At 63.3% G+C, this 23345-nt stretch overlaps 3 protein-coding genes across 6 annotated transcripts; all 3 read right to left on the reverse strand.

The window, feature by feature from the left end:
• Positions 1-11: 11 nt before the first annotated feature.
• Positions 12-9103, reverse strand: MAFG (MAF bZIP transcription factor G). 3 transcript variants are annotated; one of them, XM_039226291.1, is made up of 3 exons: positions 8927-9103; positions 4852-4914; positions 12-4756 (listed from the first exon to the last, which is right to left on the reverse strand). In XM_039226291.1, exons 2-3 carry the CDS (start codon positions 4885-4887, stop codon positions 4304-4306), a joined length of 489 nt encoding a protein of 162 aa, XP_039082222.1. In that variant the 5' UTR covers positions 4888-4914; positions 8927-9103; the 3' UTR covers positions 12-4303. The 3 variants fall into 3 exon arrangements, with proteins under 3 accessions (XP_039082222.1, XP_039082223.1, XP_039082221.1); XM_039226292.1 differs by lacking the exon at positions 8927-9103 and adding an exon at positions 8538-8556; XM_039226290.1 differs by lacking the exon at positions 8927-9103 and adding an exon at positions 5022-5239.
• A 4038-nt stretch (positions 9104-13141) lies between these two features.
• PYCR1 (pyrroline-5-carboxylate reductase 1) lies at positions 13142-17514 on the reverse strand. Of its 2 annotated transcripts, none has more exons than XM_039226191.1 (8): positions 17444-17514; positions 16920-17043; positions 16623-16693; positions 15801-15980; positions 15385-15606; positions 15109-15201; positions 14797-14960; positions 13142-13962 (listed from the first exon to the last, which is right to left on the reverse strand). In XM_039226191.1, exons 2-8 carry the CDS (start codon positions 16984-16986, stop codon positions 13797-13799), a joined length of 963 nt encoding a protein of 320 aa, XP_039082122.1. In that variant the 5' UTR covers positions 16987-17043; positions 17444-17514; the 3' UTR covers positions 13142-13796. The 2 variants fall into 2 exon arrangements, with proteins under 2 accessions (XP_039082122.1, XP_039082121.1); XM_039226190.1 differs by having other exon boundaries at positions 15792-15980.
• A 4127-nt stretch (positions 17515-21641) lies between these two features.
• Positions 21642-22800, reverse strand: MYADML2 (myeloid associated differentiation marker like 2). Its single transcript, XM_039226554.1, has one exon. The coding sequence runs from the start codon at positions 22798-22800 to the stop codon at positions 21877-21879; it is 924 nt and encodes a 307-aa protein (XP_039082485.1). The 3' UTR covers positions 21642-21876.
• Positions 22801-23345: the final 545 nt, after the last annotated feature.

A 23345-nucleotide genomic window follows, 5' to 3' on the forward strand; every position in this document is an offset into this window, starting at 1 on the left:
GCACCTGACAGTCTCTTTAAAAGGTGTTTATTGATCATATACAAAATAAAGAAAACCTTATATATCACAAACATACACTATGTACAGCAATAAATACCCGGGGTCCGGCCCAGTGCCGCCCCCCCTGGACAATAATTTAGCAATAAATACTGCACAGGGCGGGGTGAGCACTGAGGCCACGGCCCGCCCCAGGGAGGCTCCTCCTCACCTGGATCTTCCACAACCCCTGCCTGCCCTGGCAGGGCCCAGGGTGCCACCGCCTCCCCTGGTTTCAGCCCTAGGCAGGGCAGGCAGGGCGGGTCTGATCACTCCGCTTGGACCCAGCCTCTCAGCGCCAGGAGAGCACCAGAGCCGGACGCACTGGGCAGCCCTTGTCCCGTTGCCCTAAGATGCCAGGAGAAGGCTTTCTGTACCCACTCCCGTTTGGTTAAAGGCTTCAGGGAGTAGCAAATTGAGGGGATGGGGAGGAGGGGGGGCTGGGACACGAGGGTGCTGGAGGGGCTGCCCCCTCACAGTCCATCGGGGCACACTCTCCTGCACTCCAGCTCAGGCTTGCCAGACACCCACATACCAAGGCTGCTGCTCCAGCGTGGGGTGCAAACGTGCGTGACCGGCCCAAAGGTACAGCACACGCGCAAAACACACAGGCCAGAAGCAAGACAGGCCATCAGTCTCCAGGGCACACCCCTGCCTCTGTGTGTCCTCCACTCTCCCCACCTGCTCCAAAACTAGACAGCCAACAGGAAGGCAAAAACGCGCCAAAAAGAATTATTCAGTGGCTTCTGGGGGAAAAAAATCGTTACTCTGTTGGTTCCTTTCACCAAACCACAGCCTAAAAAAGTAACTTACAAGATCCCAGAGCGGAAATGGTGCTGCAGGGCTGTGGCTTGGGCTTCCCAGCTGTGGATGGGAGCTTTAGCCAACTGGCCACCTCTGAAACGGAGCCGACAGGGACAGGAGGGGGCTTGACCACCCCTCCCGAAGCAGGCTGCAGCTGATCAGAGCTGTGGGCCCAGGAACCGACCAAAGAGGCGGCTGCCGACGCTCAGCATCGTGCACACAGACCCGAAGCGTGGACCAAGAGCAGAAAAGCCTCCAGCGCAGACCTGGTCTCGGCAGAAACCCACACACCACACGACCGAGCAGCCGTGTCTTCTCACCTGTACAAACGGCAGGGCCACCCAGAGTAGCAGCCAGGGCCATGGGGGAGTCTCGCTGGGGCCACCCTCAGGGCAGGAGCTGGCCTGTTCCCACAGGGTTCTCCTCTGAAGTCTGAGGGTCCGTGTCGGGACAGGGGAGGCATAGGGCGAGGGTATGATGGGAAGGAAGGTGCACATCATGGTTTACTTAGCGGACAAGTTTGGGAGATTCGGCCTCGGCCAAAGCCCTCGATTCGCTGTGTCAGAAAAGTTGAGGAGAAAAAGAACACAACACCCTCACAGTAGGAAAACTGAATTAACAAGAATCAGAAAGACACCAGCCAGTCACATGTGGACACAGGCTCTACTGTCAAGAAACCAAGGTGAAGGGGGAAAGGGCAGAGTACAGCGTGGCCCCGCGGGGCTGGCTTGATGGCAACAGGATGTACTCCCAGACCCAAGGGACACTTGCTCCAAATCCAAAAACTCTGAGGGGAAGCACGTCCTCATTAATTCCAGAAGCTTCTTCTATTACCTAGCCCAAGGACCTGCAATTTCTGATCCACCTGTGCCCACCCTCCAACCCGCCTCTGGACTTCCGAACCCACCTCGCTTCTCTCCTCTCCAGGTCTCCAGCCTGGCGGATGGACAGCTACCTCCCGGCAAGGACGAAAGCGTCGGGGCCGTGAACGGTTGCGGAGAGCAAGGACATGACCCCTCTTCAGGGAGTCTTACGACGAGATTCCAACTCACTACTGCTACAACCAACATCCACCACTTTCATCTAGACCCTAGGCAGACAAAGCCAGACAGTGAGGAGGGGCAGGGAGCCACTAAGTATTGAGAGTCAACGGTCAAAGCCTCCGCTGCAGGCCCGCCTGGGTACGCGGGCACGCCTGAGCCTCTAGGGCCGAGAGAGGCCCGTTACCACAACGGGGGCCGACAGCGCGCCCCTGCTCCCACCCCTGGGCACACAGGGCTGGACTCCGGGATGAAGTCCTGCCTGCAGCCCGCGAGGCACACCGGCGTGCTTCCCGGGGGCCCAGGGGTCCCAGAGAAGCCAAGGCCCAGGTGGCCGGAGACGGGGCAGCAGCCTCTTGACGGCAGGCACCACGGCGGCCCACGAGGAGCTCCCCAGCCCGGGCTGGAAGACCGGCTGCCTCTGCCGAGGGGCCACGGGGGGGGGGGGGTAGGCTCGGCCCCGGAGGGCATGGCCCCTCGAGCTGACCAGCGCGTCCCTGGAAGACACAGATCCCAGAGGGAGGCGAGAGCCGGAGCCCAGGCAGGGCGAGGGGAGAGAGAGGACCTGGACCCTGCAGCCCGTGTCTGGCCTGGGTGGAGAGCCCAGCAGGCCCGCAGCGGGGTGAAGGGGCCGCCCCAGGGGAGCCCTCAAACCACCTGGTTTTGCCCGGGAAGCTCCAGGGCCCCGCGTGGCAGCACCGCCAGGACACGGGGGCTCCGCGGGTCCCCTGACGAGGCCCTCGTGAAACCCACGGGGGCAAAGCTGGGCTTGGAGGCCGGAGCCCCAGCATGTTGGCCAGAGGCCAGAAGGAAGACACCTGGGGGCGCCCTAGTGACTCCTTGGTCCCTGCAAACCTGCTGCCCCTGGCCGGGGGCGGGGGGCACCTCCCTCTGGGATGGCCCCCCCGTCGCCCCTTCCCTGCCGCCGGATCAGCCCACGCCTAGGACACACATGCAAAGCCAAGGCTGTGCAGGGCGTGGGAGCGACAGAGCACTGGCGCTGCTCCTCCGGGGTCCCGGCTCAGGCGCCGAGGCGGGGGGCGGGGGGTCTGGGCTGCGGGGCGGACCCCACGCTCTGCGGGAGCAGGAGCCGCCCGGCGCCCCCGGTCCGGGGCCCGGCAAGCTGGCAGAAGCAAGAACACAACCAAATGCAAAAAACAAACACGGGAATAACAGACACGAGAAGGGACGCACACAGGTCAAAGGTCACCAGAAGCACCAGCACGTGACGCTGCACAAGACCTCACCAGGCACGGACATCACCACGGCACCGGCAAGAGACGGAAGCAGGAAGGGCAAAGGAGTAAGTCACTTTCGGTACAATTGCAAAAGAGATAGCAAAGAGGGCGCCAGGACGCGCCTCGCGGCCGCCCACGGCTTGGCTCTTCTTTTTTTTCTTTTTTGTCTTTTTTAAAACTAAGTTTTATAAATAACGTCTGATAACTCTGTGTATATAAAAACTAAACTCCAACGGCCACAAAGACTTGTCCATAAGTTTACAAGAAAGGGATTTTTTTTGTTTGTTTTTTTTCTTTTGTTAAACTAAGCAAAGTTTCTATTATACTTTCTTCCCTTTTCCGTATATATGGTCAAATGTTCTTGCTTGTTTTGTTTTTTTTTTAAAAAGACAGTTTTATAAATACTCTGCAGCTCTTTTTTTCTTTAGCTTTTAAACATATAATTTAATAACTTTCGTAAAAGGAACTCCTCTCTTTTAAATAAAGGGCCACGTAACCACACAGACAGGTCATGTAAACAGTGACACGGGGCCCGTGGCAGGACACTGGACACACCCTTCACGAATGTTCACAACCAGTGATTTGGTCTTGTTCAGTGCAATGCGTCAGGCTCGAGTGCCGTGGGCCCTGGCCCAAAGCCACATAACGCCCCGTCCCTCCCAGAGGCCGTAGCGCCCAGGCTGGCGGCCCGCCCATCCAGGGCCCTCAAGGACACCCTACTCTTAGGAGCAGAGCTCGTCTATGCCTGCTGGCCACGCTGAGAGTGAATCACAGCCCCCTGCCAGGCAGCGGCAGTTGGGGCCTGTGGGCCACCCAGGAGCGGACAGCGGCCCCTCCTGCCTTGGAGCCCTCCCTGCTCAGGCACGTGAGCCCCAGAGAGCTCATTCAATCTTTCTCTGTTGCCACAGGGCCAACTCTGGACTCCAAGCCTGCACAGCCTTGGTACAAAGGGGGCCAAGGCAACCCCACGTCACCGCCGAACTGACCAATCCCAACGTACAAAACACACGATGACAACGACGAGATCAAAGGGGCTCAGCCCGGCGCCCCCGGGGTGCAGGTTGTGCTTTGCAGGGAAGGAAGGAGGTGGGAGAGGGAGAGGAGGAGAGGAGGAAGGGGACAGGGCTGCCAAACTCGCCGTGCGCCTAACGGCCCCCTGCAGACCCGCCCGGCAAGCGCGCGTCCCTACGATCGGGCATCCGTCTTGGACTTTACTATCGTGATGACGCTGGTGGCAGCCACCTTGCCAGGGACGAGGGGCCCCAAGCCGGCTGCGAGGGGGCCCCGGGCCGGTGCCACGGGGCTGCGGGCCACCGTCCTGGCGAAGTTCTGCAGGGCCTCGTACTTGGAGCGCAGCGCGTCGAGCTCCAGCTTCATGCTGGCATTCTCCGAGGCCAGCTTCTCCACCTCCTGCTGCAGCTCCGCCTTCTGCTTCTCCAGCTCCTCCTTCTGGGTCACCCGCTTCACGCGGCAGCTGGCGGCGTAGCCGCGGTTCTTAAGCGTGCGCCGGCGCTGCTTCAGCTGGATGATCTCCTCCTTGGACAGGCCCCGCAGGTGCTGGTTCAGCTCCCGCACGGACATGGTCACCAGCTCCTCGTCAGTCAGGCTGGTGCCATTCTCACCGGGCTCCCGCTTCACCTGGGGGCAGGACCGCGGGGGAGCTCAGGGCTGAGCGGGGACCGCCCACCCCGGCGCCACCCCCACCTCAAGAGTCCGTCTTCCCCATCGCTCACCTTCAAGGCCTTGTTTCCTTTGTTGGGGGTCGTCATAACCCGGGGGCACAGCACGCAGGCACTCTGCGAGACAGGGAGCAGAGGTCAGGACCCTGGAGAACGCCCCTCTTTCCCTCCCCAGTCCAGATAGAGCCTGGGGGAGAGAGCCAGCCCCCCAGCCCGCCTCTCACCTGACCATTCCCAATACCTGGCCCTGAGGACCACCTGCCACCCTTTGGCCAGGCTGTTCCTTGTCTCTCTGTCCCTAGAGAACCCAGTGGGTCTGATGCAGGAAAGGGGCTTGGGAAGAGAAGAGAGGGATACAGGAGGGGCCAGCCTGGAAGGAAGCCGGGAGCTTTAAAAATAACCCCAGTGTGCGCCCCAGAGCCTGGCTGTTCCTGGCGAGTCATGCTGACTCAGCACATCACTCCCGCTCCCGCTCCCTCACCGGCCTGGCCTGGCCTGGCACTCCCCGAGGCTGCCAGCCAACACGGCCCCAGGGGACCCGCAGCCCGAGCAGAGCACTGCTGGCCCAGAAAGGCCAGCCTGGCCAATGGCAGGTGGGGCCAGCGACCCTGCACGTGTGTACTCCGGCCACCCTCCCTACAGCCACCTCCCCTCAGCTGGCCCTGACCCCACCAAGGCTTAGGAGCCTGTGGGGACTCAGGCCAAGAGAAAGATGCCGGAGAGTCCTGATTCTCCCACAGACTTTTCACTCTGCCGAGCTCACCTCTTCCCAGCACTGGTGGGAGCCCCCAAGCCCTGCGGGTGGCAGGCCCTGCGGCAAGGGCCCGACTCAGCCCACCCCCTGCTGCCGATGGGGCAACCTTCCTGTGGCTTCGGATTGCAGCATCCTGCGCCCCTGCCCCACCCTGCCCTGGCCATTTCATCAGAGTGCCCGGTTAGCCACCTGCTCGGCCCCCTCAGCCCCCCCCCCGGGTCACTGCCCACAGCGCAGGGGACAAGAACAAGAGGGCTGGGGGACCGGACCGAAGGGCCCCCCGGCACCCACTCAGGCGCCCCTCCCATACTCTGCCCTCACTTTCTGCTTCCTAAAATCCCACCAAGGACACTTCTGTGCACCTAACCCTGGAAATTCTGGCTCAGCCAGCCCCCCACTCCACCCCTAGCCCTGCTCCCCAGGTCAGACACAGAAAGAGGTGCACGGCTGAAGGACTAAGAGGCACCGCGGTCTCCCTGCTGCAGGAGAGATCCCTTGCCCACTGGGGAGATAAAGCCTGGGCGGGGAGGGGCGTGGAGGTGCAGTCGGCTCCAGGGTAGAGCCCCCCCCTCACCCAGCCTGGCCCCAGGAGGTGCCTCATCACTGCCAGGCCACTCCAGGCTCCCGGGCAGGCCCTGAGGCTGGTGTCCCATGGATGTTCCAGGGCAGGGGTTGCAGAAGATAGGAGTGGAGGTCAGAGGGTCCTCAGGGCCCCAAAGACGCCCTGGAGGCCAGGCCCTCATGGCAGAGTTGGAGGGGCTCCCCCCCACCCCCGACTGGAGTCGGAGTCGGGGTGCAGGGACACTGCCCTGGGCCCAACCACTGTCAGCCTAAAGGAAAACACCAGCCACCAGCTTTTCCCACTCGCCATCCTCCCTCCCCTCCGCATGCTGAGCACGACGGTGACTTCCTGAAGAGATCACACAGAAAAGTGCCGAGCGTGGCGGCTGGGAGCTGAAATGTGCCTCCTCGACAGATTTCGCCCTCCGCAGAAGGCCTGAACTCAGCACAAGCGCAGCCGCTCGCCTCCCAATCAAAGGTGCAGGGTACGTGTGCAAGCGGCGGGGGAGGGGTGGGCCTCTGCAGAGCCTGGGGCCTCGGTCCCTCGGCCTGGCCTCTGTCCACCGGGGACACACACAGATGTGACCGAGATAGCCTTTGGGGATGGATGGCTAGGGATGGCTGAGGGCACCTCTAGAAGCCAGATGCGGAGCATCTCAGAGACAGGACTGAGGAGCAGCTTCCTCTCTTCCCCTCTGAGGGGCCGGTCCAGAGCTGGGGCCCAGTCATCCTTCCCGGCTCTGTGCCCCCTCAGGCTGAGCCACCTTGGGGAGAAGACACTGGCAGTCCCCAGGGCCTGAAACCACCAAGGTCCCTGGGCCACCTACTCAGGCTGAGAGCCGGCTGGGAAGGGAACTCCGTCCCCTTTACCTGGGCCCAGACTCTAGAATGTGGACACTGGGCAGAAGCCAAGGCAGCCTGCCCCTGCGGGCTTTGATGACCTGCAAACTCGAGTGACCAAATGTCCCCAAGAGGCGTGGCCCCAACCTAGCCTAGCCTTACTCCCACCCTGCCCTTCGGAACCACCTCCTCCCAAATCCCTCAGCCACAGAAAGCCATTCTGAAAAATGTTTCAAACTTCATTTCCACCTCAGAATAAATAAATGACAAGACTTACAGAAATACCCCTTCAGGACTCTGCATTTTCCTAAGGGAGGAAGAAATTCCAGCCAAAAGATCAGCTGAACTGTTACACATCTGGCATCTATAAGCCTAAGGCTAAGTGTGTGTGTGTGTGTGTGTGTGTCTGTGTTAGGGGCAGGGGGGATCCCTGAAGACAAACCACAAGGCGGCCCGACCTAGCCATGAATCCCTAGGTTCAGCTCTGATCTAGACAAAACGCCCCCAGCCCTGGAGGCCGGGAAGCACCCATACATTCAGGAAAGGCAGCCCAGGCCACACCACCCTTAGGCTGTCCTCCACAAGAGGCCCGGCACCCATCAGGGCCACAATCTTCACTAACACCTTCTCGACACTGAGCCCCAGTCTCAAGTAGGACAACTTTGGGGTGACTGGGAACCACATTCTTCCACTCTATGCCTTCCACGCCAGCCCGCCTGTCGTGTCCCAAAGGCTAGGCACCCTCAAAGCTGCCACCACCTGCAGCCTTGACCCAAACCCCAAGGCCAGGCTGTGCAAAGGGGCAGGGCCTGCTCACCAGCCACCTCACTCCCCAGGTGTCAAAGTCCTGCTGCTTCCTCTCATTGGCAGTTTCCTGGTACAGCTGCACCTGTTTGCCCCCGGCCTGTCCACTGCCCTCCAGGACCTGAGTAAAGGCAGCCCTCTTTCTCCTACTGACTCCCTCTCTGGCCAGAGTGCATCCGTGTCTTCCCCGCCCAGGGGCTGCCCAGCCTAGCCAACCAGACCAGTCACAGGGAAAGCCTGCTTCCCAGCCTGGCAAGCACGGCCCCCCTAAGCTCCTCCCCTCCTCTCACTCAGAGAACTATTTCCCAGTTTGGGGAACTGTCCCAGAGCTGGTCAGGGACCAGCTGCCTGAGAAGAGAATGCCTGGGAGGGGAGGGGGAGGGAGGGGACGGCAGGCCGGGGGCTTCACACTCTGCCGGGGGAAGAAAACCTGCCCCGAGGCCCCTCCACCGTCTCCTCGCCCACTCCTCCTTCAACTCGCATCCCAGCCCAAACTTGAACCGGTGCCCCAGTGCCCGGGCCTGGGCCTTTCCCCAGTTTCCCTCCTGCGCTTATCTCCCGGCCCCTTAGACCCCAGGCCCCTTGTTCAGATCTCCCCCAGACATCAGAATGAGCACCGAGTGACCTCATGCTGATGACTCAGCAAGTCTCTCTCTGGGCTCTGGCACGCGTGTGACGGAGCGAAGCCGGCGCGAGCGGGGTCTTCCCGGCCCCGCCACGTGCCTCCCCCTCCCCCCGGCCCGCCGGGGACCCCCGCGCCCGGGCAGACGGACACAGACACCTGATGAATCAGCAGCTAGAGCCAAGGCCCAGAGGCTCTTCCGCGGAGCCCGAGGCGCCCCGCTCGACCCCACCCTTTCCTCCCGCCACCACGGCCGCCCCTCCCACCGGGACGCCACGGGCTCCGCCGAGCGAGCCCCGCGTTACGCCCCGCCCCGCCCTCCTCCGGCCCCCGCGGCCCACCCCCGGCACCCCCGGCGCGAGGGCCGGGAGCTGCTTCCGAGCCGCGGGGAAATCGAGGCACCGGCCGCCTGCAGGGCGCGGGGCAAACCCGAATCCGGGAGCGCGCGGCCCGCGCCGCCCCCCGGCGCTCCCGGAGGAGCCGCGGCCCCGCCCGCCCGCCCCCACCCCGGGCCCGGAGCCCCCCGCCCGGCCCGCCGCCGCACTCACCCACCACACTGCGGGCCCGGGCGGGCCGAGGCCGGGGCGGGCGGGGCGGGGGGCGCTCCGAGGCCGCGCGGGGGCTCCGGGCCCGGGGTGGGGGCTCGCCGCCTGCGCGGGCCGGGCCGAGCGCGCTGGGAAGGCCGGGCCGGATCAGGCTCGGGATCCGCCGCCGCCGCCGCCGCCGCCGCCACCGCCGCCGCCGCTCCACAGACGTCACATGATGTTTGGTCACGTGGGCTCCATTCATGAAGCGGCGACGCGGCCGGCCGGGGCTTAAAGGGGAAGGAGCGGCGGCGGCGGCGGCGGCGGCGGCGGCGGCGGGACGCGCCTGCACTGCGCCTGCGCGCCGGGCGCTCTCGCTCCGGCGAAGCCGCCGCCGCCGTCCTGCCCCGGCGGGGTCTCGCGGGCCAGGCCCCGGCCTTCGAGCGGGAAGCCTCGTGGGCAAACCTTCCCCGCCCCCACGGCGCCTTCCTGACCCAAGGGACCCGCGCGGACCTGCGGTCCCTGGGCATCGCCGGGGGGGGGGTCCTCGCGGCGCTTCCGTGCTGCCCGGCGGGCACTGGCAGGCATGACCTCGCCTCACGGCGAGCCGACCTCAGCCCTGCCGGGTGGCCGTGGCCTGGTTTACAGGGGACCCCACAGTCTGGTCCAAGACCCTGCGGGGGAGGGTGGCGTGGCCTCGCCCAACGCCCCGAGCTTATGCGTGGAGTGAGGACACTCAGGCGGCTCAGGAGTGGGGGCGCCGTAAACATGTGTTTCCCGTTGGATCCACATCTGCCTGGAGCTCAGTTCACATGAATCCGTGTCGGCTCCTGCCTTTTCTGTAAGGACTTCTCGCTGCCGTTCGAAATTCCCAGAGAACGAGGCAACCCGGGGCAAGAGGGGGCACTGGAGGGATCCAGTTTCTACTTCCAAGTTCTGGATTTCCCTTCTCAGGTGTGAAGTCAGGAAGGGAGACTCGCCTGCCAGGCAGGTCAGCGGGACTCAGATGAGCTGGCAGAGGGAGGAGTGAGGGACGGGCGGCGGGGTCTTCATGGGAACTCAGTGCCACTGACTGATAAAGGCCACCCAGAGATGCCCCAAAGCGGGGGGCGTAAGGGCACCCGCAGCAGCCCCTGCCTGCCTCCAAATCCCACAGTGCCTCGTCACCTGCTTTGTCGGCTTGGGTGTGGTTGTCTTATCCCAAGCTGCACTTTAAGGGTGGGACATTGTACTGGGTGTGGCCGGAATCTCACATGCTCCAGGGCCTTGAGATTTTAATTTTAATCTTTGCACCTGACGTGGAGCTCGAACTCACAACCCCAAGATTGCGTGTTGTACTGACGAAGCGAGCCAGACGCCCCAGGGGTGTGACTTAAAGTCAACTCAATCTACAGAATAAAGGCTTGCCCCCGAGGGCAAGGATGCAGCCCTGTGCGCTCCAGCTCCTCCAGCCTCCTCACCAGCAGATGTCAGCCCTGTTCTGTGCCCACTTGGCAGCGATGTGGGGTCTGAGCTACCCCTGGGCCTCAAGAGCCAGTCCACACGGCAGGGCCCTGGCAGGCCACATGGGGTTGACTTGGTGCTACCTAGCTCAAGCCAGAACCATGATGCCCTCAGGAAACACAGGTGATTGGCCCTGGGGGCCATCATGAGTGGAAGCTCACTGGCTGTTACCCACCCCTGACTCCTTGGTCCTCACAGGATGGAGTCTGGCTGCCATTTATACGTGGGAGGTGACTGAGAGGCTGATTTATCAGTCATTCGCTGCTCTGCTCCTTCTCACCAAACTAGCAAGGAGTCCGCCCCTCCTCCCCACTGGGGACAGACGCAGCCACCTCTTCCAGCTGGGAAGAGGGGACAAGCAGGCATGGGGGTACACCCACCCAGGGCCATCAGAGAGGTCTAGGGAAGTGAGTCGGGGCCGAACTCGCCTAGAGGCCAGTGAGTGTGGACGTTAGGGATGCTTCCTACAAAGGGATGGCCCTGGCCCTAAGATCCGCCCTCTGGACATGTGATGCAGGGCAGCTCTGAGGCCTTGGGGAGGTGAGTGCTCCAGGGGACAACCCAGGCTCCTCTGCTGCCCCCCCCCTTCAGGGGGTGGGGAGAGGATGTGGACAGTGTCCTGACCACATGCAGAGTAACAGGTAGCATGTGGGGGAGGCCACCGAGGAAGGGGAGATGCCATGTTGAACAATCAAGAGAGCCAAGCCCCCGGCACCCGTATCAGGGTCCAGCTGGAGGGCCCAAGAGAGTGCGTGGTTGGTCTCACCTGTCGGAGTCTGGCTGACTCCCAGCCACGGCCCAGGACATTTGTCCCGCAGGAACGGCACTACGGCCTTGCCGGGGAGTGATACTGCGAGGAGACAGGCCCGGGTTTCAGTGTCCCTGCTGGTGCACGCACACCACCTTGACCAGCTCCCAGAGCTGCCCTAAGGGCGGCTTAGACCCGGCTCCCTGGGCTGTCCTGGCCGGGCCTCAGAGCATTGCTTCCTGCTGCAGCTGGATACTGGCCTCCTGCCCCCCCCCTCCCCTCCCCCAGATGTCCTCCACCCCACAGCTCCCCCTTCAGGTTGAACTCTCCATGGGCTGATCTTGGGACTCCACTGGCTTATTTTGGAGTTCAGCAGCCCCCAACCTGACACTTCAAGGAGGCCCGGGGCATTTGGGATGTGGCTGGCATCCAAACCCAGACTGACCACCGGCTGTCCCCCCGCTGGTGTCCAGGTAGGGAGGTGGGCCCGTGCCAGGACCCTCCTAGGATGGACAGCTCCCTTCTCTGTCTGGCCAAGGGCTGCTGACCTGTTTGTTCTGGAGCCTGAGCCCAGCTGGACAGGAAAGGACTGGCAGAGAGAAGCAGGTCAAAGGCCCCATCCGGGCAGGCGGTTCCAATTAGGAAACTGAGGCAGAAGCCGGATCAAGCAGAGGGAGCTGGCTCTTCCACCAGGGCTCACCTGGCCCATTGGGCAAAGGACAGTAAATTCATTCCAGCCTCTGCCGCATCTGGGGAGGTCCGGGGTGTCGCAGGTGTCAGAGCCAGCAGCAACGGGGCCAGGAAGGCATGCCGAGCTGACCCCCACCCAGTGAGACCCCTGTCGAGGCTCCTCCAGATGGTAGGATTGCAGTGCTTCCTGCCTGGCATCTGTGGGCCCCTGGCCCTCGAGGCCCACCCCCCTCCTTGGCCTGCTCTGAACCCATTAGAACACGTGCCTGCTCCCCTCCACGGTGTGCTCATGCATACAGTGGCTTCCCTGGAGGGCCGTCCACACGGGACCCCGGGCCTCGGCAGCCTCAGCCGCCTTCCTGCCCAGGCCACGCCCCTTCCCCAGGCTCCTCTGCCTTCCCGGCTTTCCCATCTGTGGAACTCTGACTTGGTTGGGAACCTCAGCTCGAAGGCTCACGGGTCCCGCCTGCTGAAACCCAGCAGGTCGGTTGGTTGCGGGCCGGAATAAAGCCTCCCTGCAAAGCTGGTCTGGACCCCAGGCTTCCCCGAAGCCACGAGGTGCCTCTTCCCCACTTCAGACCTACCTGCTCACTTCCCTGAGACCCACAGCATGTGGCGGGGGGGCAGCGTGCCCCCTGGCCTTATTGGCCGGTGTCTAGCACACAGCAGATGCCCGGTGAGACTGGCCTTGACTTGAAGGGATTCGCTGGGGACCAGCTTAGGTCCAGGGCAGGCCTGTGGCACCACTGCTTCTGGGAACATCTCTTCCCAGGGGGAGGGTGCCAAGGTTCTGCCAGGGAGGGGGTGATCCCGGGTGCTCACTGCCCACCCCTGCGCACACAGGGCCGGGGCCTATGCTGGGGCTCACACCTTAGGAGGGACCCACAGGTATTCCAGGGCCAGATGTATCCACGGCCACTGGTTCTGTTTCTCTGGAGAGCCCGACATCTCTCCGCGGGGGGCTCCTTCCTCACCTGGCCCTGTGCTGCCTCCGCCCCGCTGGGAGGTGTGGAGGCTGCAGAGGCTGGCGCCCCTCCCAGAGCAGAGCCCACCGAGCCCGGCGGCGGTGCCGGCTTCTGGTCACACCCCTTGTGGCTGGGCCCCAAAGCAGGACACTCTTCCCCAGAAGGTCCCTCCACCTCTGCTGACTAGGGGACTCAGTGACCCCCCCACCCCCCCGCCGAGCCAGAATGCCGTGGCCCCGTGGGCTGCTGGTGGCCTGAGATACGCCCAACAAGGACCGTCTAGGGCAGCAGGGCCTTCCCTCCACACATGGTGACAGAGCTGGAATCAAGGCACCAACTTGGAAACCAATGTATTTAACCTAAAGGGTCGGAGAGAGAAGGGACAGGCTTGTAAGTTAGGTCAGGAATGGGAGACAGGGGCCTGGGCGGTGGGGACTATCGGAGGAGCCCTTTGCTCAAATGCCAAACGGAGACAAGGGGCCCTTGGCAGCCGTGGCCCTGTCCCCTGGACTGAACCCTCTGGTCCCTGTCACACCGGGGACGAGGTGTCCCCCCCGTGGAGGCTGAGGAAGGGGGAGGAGTGGGATGGGGTTCCCTCCTTGGCTGGGCCTTCATGGGGTAGGGGTGCAGGGGGAACTTGACCTTTGTACTCAGCAAGGGGCCAGGCCCCAAGCCAGCTGAGCATGGGCCGCCTGAGCTCCAGAGGCAGTGGTCCTGACCTGGTTTGGGGGCAAAGGAAGGGGTGGGCTGAGGTGGGAGAACCCATCTCTGTTCTGGAGAAGCAGCCCGCAGGGACTGTGGAGACCCCCACTGGGAAGCTAACCCCTCCCTGGTTACAGCCCCAGCTGATCCCGAGTTGACCAGAGTCGTGGGCAGCGGGCCGCTGTGGTGACACCGTGTGGCCTGGGGCTAAGAACACCAGGTGCTGGGGGTCCAAGCCCAGGAGGGAAGAGAAAGTGGAGAATGGCGTGCGGGCATGTCCGACACCTCAGTTCTTCTTGCCCGCCGGGGCCAGGCTGTGGGGCGGCAGCTGGAAGTGGCCGGAAGGGGCCAGTGAGGGCCCTGGGGCAGACTCCAGCTTCACCTTGTCCAAGACCGTCTTCTTGATGGAGGCTGGCGAGACCTTCTCCCGGTCAGCCATGGACTGCAGCTCCCTGAGGAGGCAGTGGGGAGGGCTGGTCCCGGGCTCCGCCTCCCTCCTGAGCCCGACTGTCCACCGGGAAGAGGGAGCACCTGCCGCCCCGGGCACTGCTGGGCAGTCACGCCCATCTCGAGGCTTTGCACCCGCGGTTCCCTCCGCCAGCCACCCCTCCCCCACGTGGCCCTCTGTCTCCCTCCTTCAGATCAGCTCAGGGTCGCCGGCTCCACTAGCAGCCCCCAGACCCCGGCCCATGGTGCCGCGGGCATGCGACAGGTGCCTCGTCTGTATCCCCCGAAGGCTGGTGCCTGGGGCGGGAGTCACGGCTTCCCAGCTCCGTCCTGTTGTGGCGCCCGGAGAAGTTCTGGGTTTCGGCCACGGCCAGGCAGGGACGTGAGAGGGACGCCTGTCCATCCGGCGGACCTGGGCTCGGGTCAACGGCTCCAAGCCAAGTTAGCAACCCTGCCGCCCTCCTCTCTGATACTTTTCCTGCGTTCACCGAGCTGCTGCGGCGGCGCGTCCTGGGCCTATCCCCTGTCCAGCTCGCTTAATCTCCCCAGGAGGCGGAGCGTGGGGAGAAAGGTGTTATCAGGCCCACAGAGATCTCCTCAGGTTCCCCCGGCCTGTCTCCCCGGCTTGGACGATCCCCGCATCTGAGGGCTGCAGTGGGGAGGCTACGTAGAGAGCAGAGTGCGGGCACTGAGGGCGCCCATCCTCACAGGGCAAAGGATGGCAAGGGGCGCGGCAAGCCTTCCCCCTGGGGCACCGCTCCCCCCGCCCCCGCCCCCGGCCCTGATATACATGTGCTGAGCGCGGCTGAGCCGCGCGTGAGGCGGGGGCGGGGGCCCACCGTGTGCGGATGCAGGAGGCCTCCACGGCATCAATGAGGAGCGAGCGGAACCCCCCACTCTCCAGCACGTGCAAGGCGTGGATGGTGGCGCCACCGGGAGAGCAGACGTTGTCCTTGAGCTGGCCGGGGTGCTTTTCCGAGTCCAGGAGCATCTTGGAGGCTCCCTACAGCCAGAGAGACAGCTGGCTGCTGCAGGGGCACCCCCGCCCCGGCCCGGCCCCCGCGCACCGACTCTCCGCCCACCCGCCCCGGCGCGACGGCATCAGGCCTGGCGAGGAGTGGCCCCAGCAAAGGATCAAGAGAAACACTGACCAGCAGAGCCTGGGCCCCGAGGCGGATGGCCAGGCGCCGCGGGAGCCCCATCTTCACGCCCCCATCGGCCAGGGCCTCCAGGGCTGTGAATGCCTGCGGGGAGAAGGCGCCTGAGTCACCGCCCTAGGCCTTTCCTCCTCCTCCTCCTCCTCCAGGCAATGGCGGGCCCCGCAGCTCTGTCCACAGCAGCCAGAGCAGGGAGGAGGATGGAGGATGTGCCTGAGGTCCTGGGCACTGCCCGCCGCCACCAGCTGCCCCCCTGTCCCCAGGCCTCACATAGGCTGGGCCGCTGCCACTGAGCCCCGTGACCGCATCAATCAGGTCCTCCTCCACTTCCGTGCAGAAGCCCACGCTGCTCATGAGCTGCTCCAGGAGCCGCCCGTCCTCCACCAGCGCGTGGGTGCCCGTGGCGTACACGGTGGCCCCCTCCCGCACCACCACAGGTGTGTTGGTCATGCAGCGGATGACCTTGGGGGCTGGCTGGAACGCTGTCAGCTTCTGGAGGAGAAACCGGCTGTGGGTCCATCATGCCCCTTGCCCAGCAGGACGTGCCGGGCACGAAGGTGAACGCACTCAGCAACTGACCGTTCCCCGACCTCTCGCCTGTGGGCTGGGCCACTGCCCAGAGCTCCTGACAGCATACATTGCCACCCACTCTTCAGATCCCACTGGCCGGGACTCACAGCGCCCACCTTCTCGATGGAGCTGATGGTGACCCCTGCTGCACAGGACACCACAATGTGGCGATCTTCAATGTCGGGACCAATCTCGTCCAGGATAAAGGGGATGATGTGTGGCTTCACGGCCAGGAAGAGCACATCGCTGTGCCGCACCGTCTCCTTGTTGTGAGGTGTCAGGTTCACGCCCATCTTCTGCAGGGAGCGCCAACATGGGCTCAGCCTGGGCCCGGGACTGGCCGGTCCCCCCAGCACCCTCCCCGAGCCGAGAGCCCCACGTGGAGCTCAGCACAGGGGCGGCTGAAGGTGCGGACGGCCAGCGGGCAGGGCTCAGGGCGAGGAGTGGGAGAGACACTCTGCTCTGGAATATGTCCCTTTTGCCAACAGAAGAGGGGTGCTGCATCCATGCTACAGCCCTGATCCACCCTGCCTTAGGCCGCCGTCCCCAGGCGTCAGGATGGGAAGTGTCCAGCCCGGAGCATGCCGCGCCCTTGGATCTGGAGCCTAGTTCAGCTGTGGTGAGCCAACTGTATTCAGTCCCCAGATGTGTGTGACCTGGCCCTCACACTGTGACCCCCACAGCCCCTATGGAGGCTCTTTGAAGAACCCCATTCGAGACCAGCACACCCTCCCCACTAGCTACACACGTGCCTGTCACTGGGGTCCCAAGAGCTAAGAGGAGTGATCAGCAGGCCAGGAGGTGGGGGTCTGTGAGATGCTCCACCCAGGGGCCTCTACCCCTGGCCCTTAGGGTCAAGGCTATCACACACTCCCCCCAGACACACTGACTAGCCTCTTCAGGGACTGCCTTCCTGTCCCCCTGCCCCCTGCACCTACCCTGAGGGCAGAAACCGTGGTCAGGTCCATGTCTGGGGAGCTGGCCATTATCTTGTGGGCAGCCAGGATCCCTGTGGGTAACAGATTCCTGCCTCAGGGCCTGGCCTGGCCTCCCTCCCTCCCATTCCCAGGAAGGAAAATGGGAATCCCAGCACTCAGAGTAAAACAGCCACCCCTGGGTCACCCCAGACATCCCAAGGCTGCCACTTCGCACCGGACTCAAGCCCCTGCCTTCACCCGCCCCCGCATAAGGGGCCGGCCCTTTCCCAGCCCACGCCCTGGGGCTGCAGAGCCTACCTGCTGCTGTGAAGCCCTTGGCCAAGGCGAAGGCCAGCTGGCCCGCCCCGATAAAGCCCACGCTCATGCTGGACGGAGGCCCCGCCCACAGCCCTCGCAGCTGGCACCGGCTCTGCAGGGGCAACTGCGGGCGAGACGGGGCAAGAGCCAGAGCAAGAACTTGGGTGTGCAGCGGCAGGCCTGGCCGCCGGCCCTGCGCCCATCTCCCCCCGCCCCCCATCCCAGCGGGCGCCCCCATCCAGCGGGCCCCTCTCTGCCCGACAGCCCCGCCGTGGTCAACTGCGCCAGTCTCCCTCCCCAGCAGTGCCCTCTCCGACCTGCCCCTGCGGGTCTCGGACCGAGGAGACTGGGGGGGGGGGCGCGCCAGCCTCCGGAAGGGGTCGGAGAGCGGGCGGGGGGCGACGGGTCGGGCCGGACGCCCCCCACGTCAGAGCTTCCCCTCCCCTTTCTCGAGCCGGTGAGCGGATGCGCACCCCCCCACCGCACCGCCGCCCCCGCCGGACTCCAGCCCTGCGCCCACTCACCCAGTCACCCCGCTCGGGTCGGCGGGATCCCCAGAGCCGCGCCCGCCACGCGGCACCCAGGCCCCGCCGGCCCCGCCTCCGCCGCCGCAGCCAATCGGCAGCGCGGCCGCCAGACGCCGGCCAATCGAGGGGCGCGGGAGGTGCCAAGGGGCGGTTGCATCATCCGCTCGCCCCGCGCCCACGCCCCCCTGACGCCCCCCCCCCCCGCGTCCGCAGGGCCTCCCCGCGCGCCGGGTCCGCGCGCCCGCGACTGCGCGTGGGGCCTGGGTGGCCCCCAGGATCCCAGGCTGGTGGCCTCCGTCGCGCGGCCGCTGGTCGCCGCTGCTGGATCCTCCTGTTTGGAGAAGCCCAACTGTTAACACTTTTCCTTGTTTGCTCGCGGATTTTTGTTTGTTTTTGTGTTTGGGGTTTTTTTTTTGGGGGGGGAGGAGGTGGGAGAGTTGAAAACAAGTTGCAAAATGGAAACGTTGAAAACATAACACAATTTTGAGAATGTATTTTGTCTCTTTAAAATATGTTTATTGATGGGGCGCCTGGGTGGCTTAGTCGGTTAAGCGCCCGACTTTCGCTTAGGTCACGATCTAGCGGTTCGTGGGTTCAAGCCCCGCGTCGGGCTCTGTGCTGACTGCCAGCTCAGAGCCTGGAGCCTGTTTCAATCTGTGACTCCCTCTCTCTCTGACCCTCCCCTGCTCACGCTGTCTCTGTCTCTCTCCTAGAAATAAATAAAAATATAAAAAAATTAAAAAAATAAAATAAATAAAAAAATAAAAACAAGAAGAGGGGCGCCTGTCTAGCTCAGTCTACAGAGCACGTGACTCTAGATCTCAGGGTTATGCGTTCAAACTGCACGTTGGATGTAGAGGTTATTTAGGGGCACCTGGCTGGCTTAGTTAAGTATCCAACTTCGGCTCAGGTCATGATCTTGCGGTTTGCGGGTTTGAGCTCCGCATCGGGCTCTGTGCTGACAACTCAGAACCTGGAGCCTGTTTCAGTCTGTGACTCCCTCTCTCTCTGACCCTCCCCTGCTCACGCTGTCTCTCTCTCCTAGAAATAAATAAAACATTGAAAAAAAAAAGATAAAATAAAATATGTTTATTGTAGGGGCACCTGGTTAAGTGTTTGACTAAGGCTAAGGTCATGATCTTGGAGTTTATGCATTCCAGGCCGGCAGGTGCTCTCTGCCCTCAGCACAGAGCCCCTTCTGATCCCCTGTCCCCCCCCCCTTAAAATAAATAAACTTTTTAAAAAGGGGAAAATTGCTTCTTGTACCAAGAAGCTTGGAACCTGGAAGGGATAGCCTAAGCGTTTTCAGATTCTTAAAATTAAGGGGCACCTGGAGGTCTAGGTCAATCCCCTCTGAGATCCAGACCCTCTTCTTCCCAACGGGTTTTCTCTGCAAGTCTTTTCAAGGGCTCAGGTGTGACAGACACCATAGACCTGTTACTATGTAAGCCTCCCCGAACAGGTGCTCCTGGTGGGTGATCAACCGGTAAATAGAAGATGAGATACCACAGTGTCCCCTCCCCCCACTCATGTCTCCTGACATCTGGCCATTGGACTTCCTGACATCTTTGGCCCTGCATTTGGAAGAAAAGTCATTTTTCCCCTGAGGATGTGCTCAGAACGCATCTGAGTTGAGTATGCACTTGGGTTTCAGGATTGTCCAGGGTCTCAGTCAGCAGCAGGGTTAAGGGCAAAGCAAGAAGCAGTCATCATTGGGGCACCTGGGTGGCTCATGATCCTGGGGTCGTGGGCTTGAACCCGTCATCGGGTTCTGCACTGAGCTTGGAGCCTGCTTAAGATTCTCTCTCTCCCTCTCTCTTTCTTTGCCCCTCTCCCCAGATTTCTCTTTCTCAAAGAAATGAATAAATAAAGAAGTTATCATCATTGACAATCCGTTCTCGACCCCAGCCCCGGGGAGAGGTGAGCTGCTTTCTTTTTTCAGTTCTGCAGCTTCAGTGGTGACAGGCTGCTCTGAAACCTGGCTTCAGCATTACCCGGATGTCCGTGCCTTGGAAGCAGAGCTGTGAGCTCTTGTTGACAGAGCGATGACTAACGATCACGGCCTCAGACCACTGTGTGGTGACCATGTGTGCGGGGTGGACTTCCTGGCCTCCTCCGCACATCTGCCTCTGGGCATTTAGCCCTTACCCTCTGAGGAAGGAACCACGGTAAGAAGCCCTTCCCTAATTGGTGACCCCAGGATCCATGCCCACCACACCTCTGGCCCCCTGGGGCGCCTACCTCAGGACCTGAGTGCCCCTGACTCCCGCCCACCAGCATCGGCCTCCTGACTCCACTCTCCTTGTCCAAAGTGGACTATCTGGGGTGGCCCAGACTCAAACCCATACACAGAAACCCCAGCAGCCCCACTGAGTTTTGCCTGACTGTATATAATCAAAGGACAGAACCCCATCTTTCAGGAAGGACTGCTTTTCAAGTGATAAGAACAAATAACTCCCGCCTCCAAAAAGGGGAAGTCCTCTGGCCCCAGGGATGATGCTCAGCAGAACGTCCCAAGGAGCCCCTCCTCAAGGACTCCCGCCATGCTTACGTTGAGCCCTGGATCCCCTCCCCGTCTCTGTCTCCCCCTCAGGACCTTTGAAATTTAGGATGGGTGGCACACTGGGGGCACAAGGCCACTCGACAGTGAGGAAATTGGGGCGTTGGTGACAGACGACCTTTTGGAAATTTGGCTAGAAAAGGAAGGAAGACTGGTGTCCAGGCCTCCCTGTGGGCTAGGAAGGATGCAGCACCTATGTTCCTTTGTCACCTGGAGATGTACCCTCTAGCCCCCAGTCTCCCTCAGCCGGTGGGGGCCATCAGGACACTCCAGGACGCAGAGGCCTCTGGCCCCTTTGAGGGTCGGCTGTTGAGCCCTAACACCCGCCCCTCCAGGTGAACGACCCTTGTCAGTGTGTCAGCCGCCTGTCTCACGCTCTGCCTGGCGCCAGCACAAGGGACCCACGCCTAAAAGCTGCCCAGGTACAGCAGCCCCTTTGCCCAAGGCTGTGCCAGGGGCCCCCTGGCAGCGGTGCGGGTAGTGCTGGTGCGGAGCCCCACCGGGAGGGAGGGGGGCCCGCCTGGGCGCGCCCTCATCCCTGCCCCCATGCCCACTGAGGAGGAGGTCACCGCCCGCTTCTTCCTCAATAGGCTGCCCCGCAGCCCGGGGCAGCTCGGCCTCTGCCACAGCCACTCCTCCCTCAGTCAAGCCTAATTTCCACCCTTCTTCCGACTCACATTAGAAGGATGGTCTGGGACTGTCCCCTGGGCAGAGACTGCTAACCAGAGCCAGTATGCAGGTCAACATTAGTGTTTATATCCTGCTAGACTCCTCGATGGGCCAAGGGGCTGCGGCATCCTGGGGTGGCCCCGTCGGGGCTCCTGAGCAGAAGCTGGCTGGAGCGTGGAGGCTGGCAGTCCTGGTGGGCTCTGGTGGCCGATGGCCAGGTGAACAGACACTTGAATGGGGGCCGTGGGCCTGGGAGAACCAGGAAGCGGCCGGCGCCCAGGCGCTGTGGCCCAGGGGCTGCCCGGGCTGGGCCCTCCCCCTGGGTCGGGGCTGCTCCAGACCAGCCTCTCTGGAGGCCACCACAGGCCCTGTGGAAGCTGGTGCGGGGGCGACACGGAGTGCCTGGCAGACACTGCCTCCCTGGGTTGGGGCCCAGCTTCCCCCCCAGCATTCTGTGCTCATTGTGGTGCCGCGGAGGCTGCCCTGTGTGGCCGCACCATGGCCCTTGTCCTTGTTACAGCCCCTTGGAGGTGGGCAAGGTGGGGCCCCAAGTCCCGGCTCCTTGTACTTGAGCTGGCACTGAGGCCAGCAGGGCACTGCCGAGAAGCCTCCTCCCAGCGCTCTGGGGACTGTCCCCTCAAGCCCACGGGAGCCGGCTCCCCTTGCCTCTCCGCTGGTCCCGCTCTGGCCCTTTCCTGGGCTCCTTTCCGTCCCCTTCCCACATCCGGGAATTGTCCCCTTTCCAACTCTACTTAGGTCACACAACCTGGGTGCGATCTCCAGACACTGATGGGCACGTAGGGCTGCCTCCAAAATCCTCGCCTCAGGGTCCCCATCTCTAAAGTGGGTCACGGCACCAGCTTCTTGTGTTACACTGGGGAGCACTGAGCCAGGAAAAGCCAGAGAATGAAGAGAGAGAGAGAGAGAGAGAGAGAGAGAGAGAGGTACACCCAGAGGTAGAGATATACAGAGAGAGAGAAACAAAGACAGAGAGATAGAGGAAAGAGACAGAGAGGGGCTGGGAGCTGCCTGGGGGAGGATCCTGGCCTGTGTCCTGCCCCCCGTCTTCCCTCCCTCCTCCCCGAGCCTCGCTGCCGGGGGTCCAGGAGCGCCCACTCGCCTGCCTCCAGCTCGCTCCTCGGAGGCCTGGGTTCACCTGGGTCGCCCGCGAGGCGCCGGGAGCCCCTGGGAGCGCAGGTGCCTACAGTGGGGGCACGAAGCGGATCCTCTGGGAGTAGGCGAGGTCGGCGACATAGAGGAGCAGGTTGACGTAGGTGAAGGTGGCCACCACCAGCTGGCTGTCCCAGGAGCAGCTGCCTCTGGGGCAGTCCGGGGGCCGTCCAGGCTCACCGTACTTGGGGTCAAAACAGAAGACCGGCCAGATGACCGCCGCGCTGAGGTAGAGGAGCACGGCCAGGAAGGTGTATACGACCACCAGACGGTCAAAGGGGCAGCCCAGGCCCCCCGTGTGGCCCGTCACACTCAGGACCACCACGGCCACCGTGGCCAGGAAGCACAGGCTGTAGACGGCCACGCACCACTGGGTGGCCATGTAGCGCCCGTAGCGGCTATCGTAGACCAGTGCCCCAAAGATGATGCAGGCCACGAAGGCCTGGACGATCTTGAGGAGCCCTGACACCGTGGCCATGTAGCTGGCCACCTGGCCCGGCCGGGCCCGGGTCAGCGCCACCTCCGCAGCGTAGGCCAGGAAGAGGAGCGCGGCGAAGACGCTGGCTGCCAGGCGGAAGTCCCTGGCCACGCAGCCCGCGGGCTCGGGCGGGCACTCCAGCCGGGTGAAGTACAGCGGGTAGATGACCGCGGCCGTGGCCGACAGCAGCGTGGCCAGCATGGCGAAGGCTGCCGTGAAGTTGCCCCAGGACAGGTACAAGCAGCTGTGGAGCCGGGTGAACTCACAGGCCACCACCAGGCCCGAGAGGGCGAAGCAGAAGCCCCAGGCGGCCATGCAGAAGGTGCCCTGGACGCCCGCGAAGCCGCCCCGGTGGGCCACCAAGCTGAAGGTGGTGCAGCCGAAGGCCAGCTGCAGCACACGGGCCGTGCCCACGGGGGACGTCACAGCGCCTAGGTGCAGGTACCCGCCCCCGGGGGGCTCCATGGTGCTGCCCATCTGGCCGTGGCCTTGTACAGTGCTCGGTGACCCTGGGGTCCCTGCCGGGCTGCAGCCCCTCTGTCTCCTCTGGTGGCTGTGACAGGTGCCGGCAGCCTGCAGTAGCTGTGACGGTGAAGGTGACGGTGACGCTGCTGCTGCTGCTGCCGTTGCTGCCGTTGACATTGCCGCAGGGCAGCCTCTCTGCCGCCTGTGTGGGGCGGGCCAAGCCCCCTCCCCCAGCACTATAAATAGGTGGTCATGATTTGAGCCCGGGAATAGCAGCGGGGAGTGCCTGTCCCCATCCCGGAGGGTCATCTGACCCCTGCGTCCCTGGCGCCAAACCCCCGCTAGGGCTGTTAACTCCTCGGCTGCTGGCATTGCCCCACCTCCAGAGCACCTGCGTCTGTCTGTCGGTCAGCTGGCGCCAGTGCCTGTGGGGGCGGGGGAGGGAGGAGGGCAGAGAGCGAGGTGGGCTTGGCTTGCAAGCTTCCGGGACCTGGTCCTGCCGGGGAGGATCTCAGGGAGGGGGGCAGCAGGGAGGAGGGAGGTGGGACTGAAAGGGG

The sequence above is a fragment of the Hyaena hyaena genome, unplaced genomic scaffold, assembly GCF_003009895.1.
Source record: "Hyaena hyaena isolate Hyena2069 unplaced genomic scaffold, ASM300989v1 scaffold_21, whole genome shotgun sequence".
NCBI lineage: Eukaryota > Metazoa > Chordata > Mammalia > Carnivora > Hyaenidae > Hyaena > Hyaena hyaena.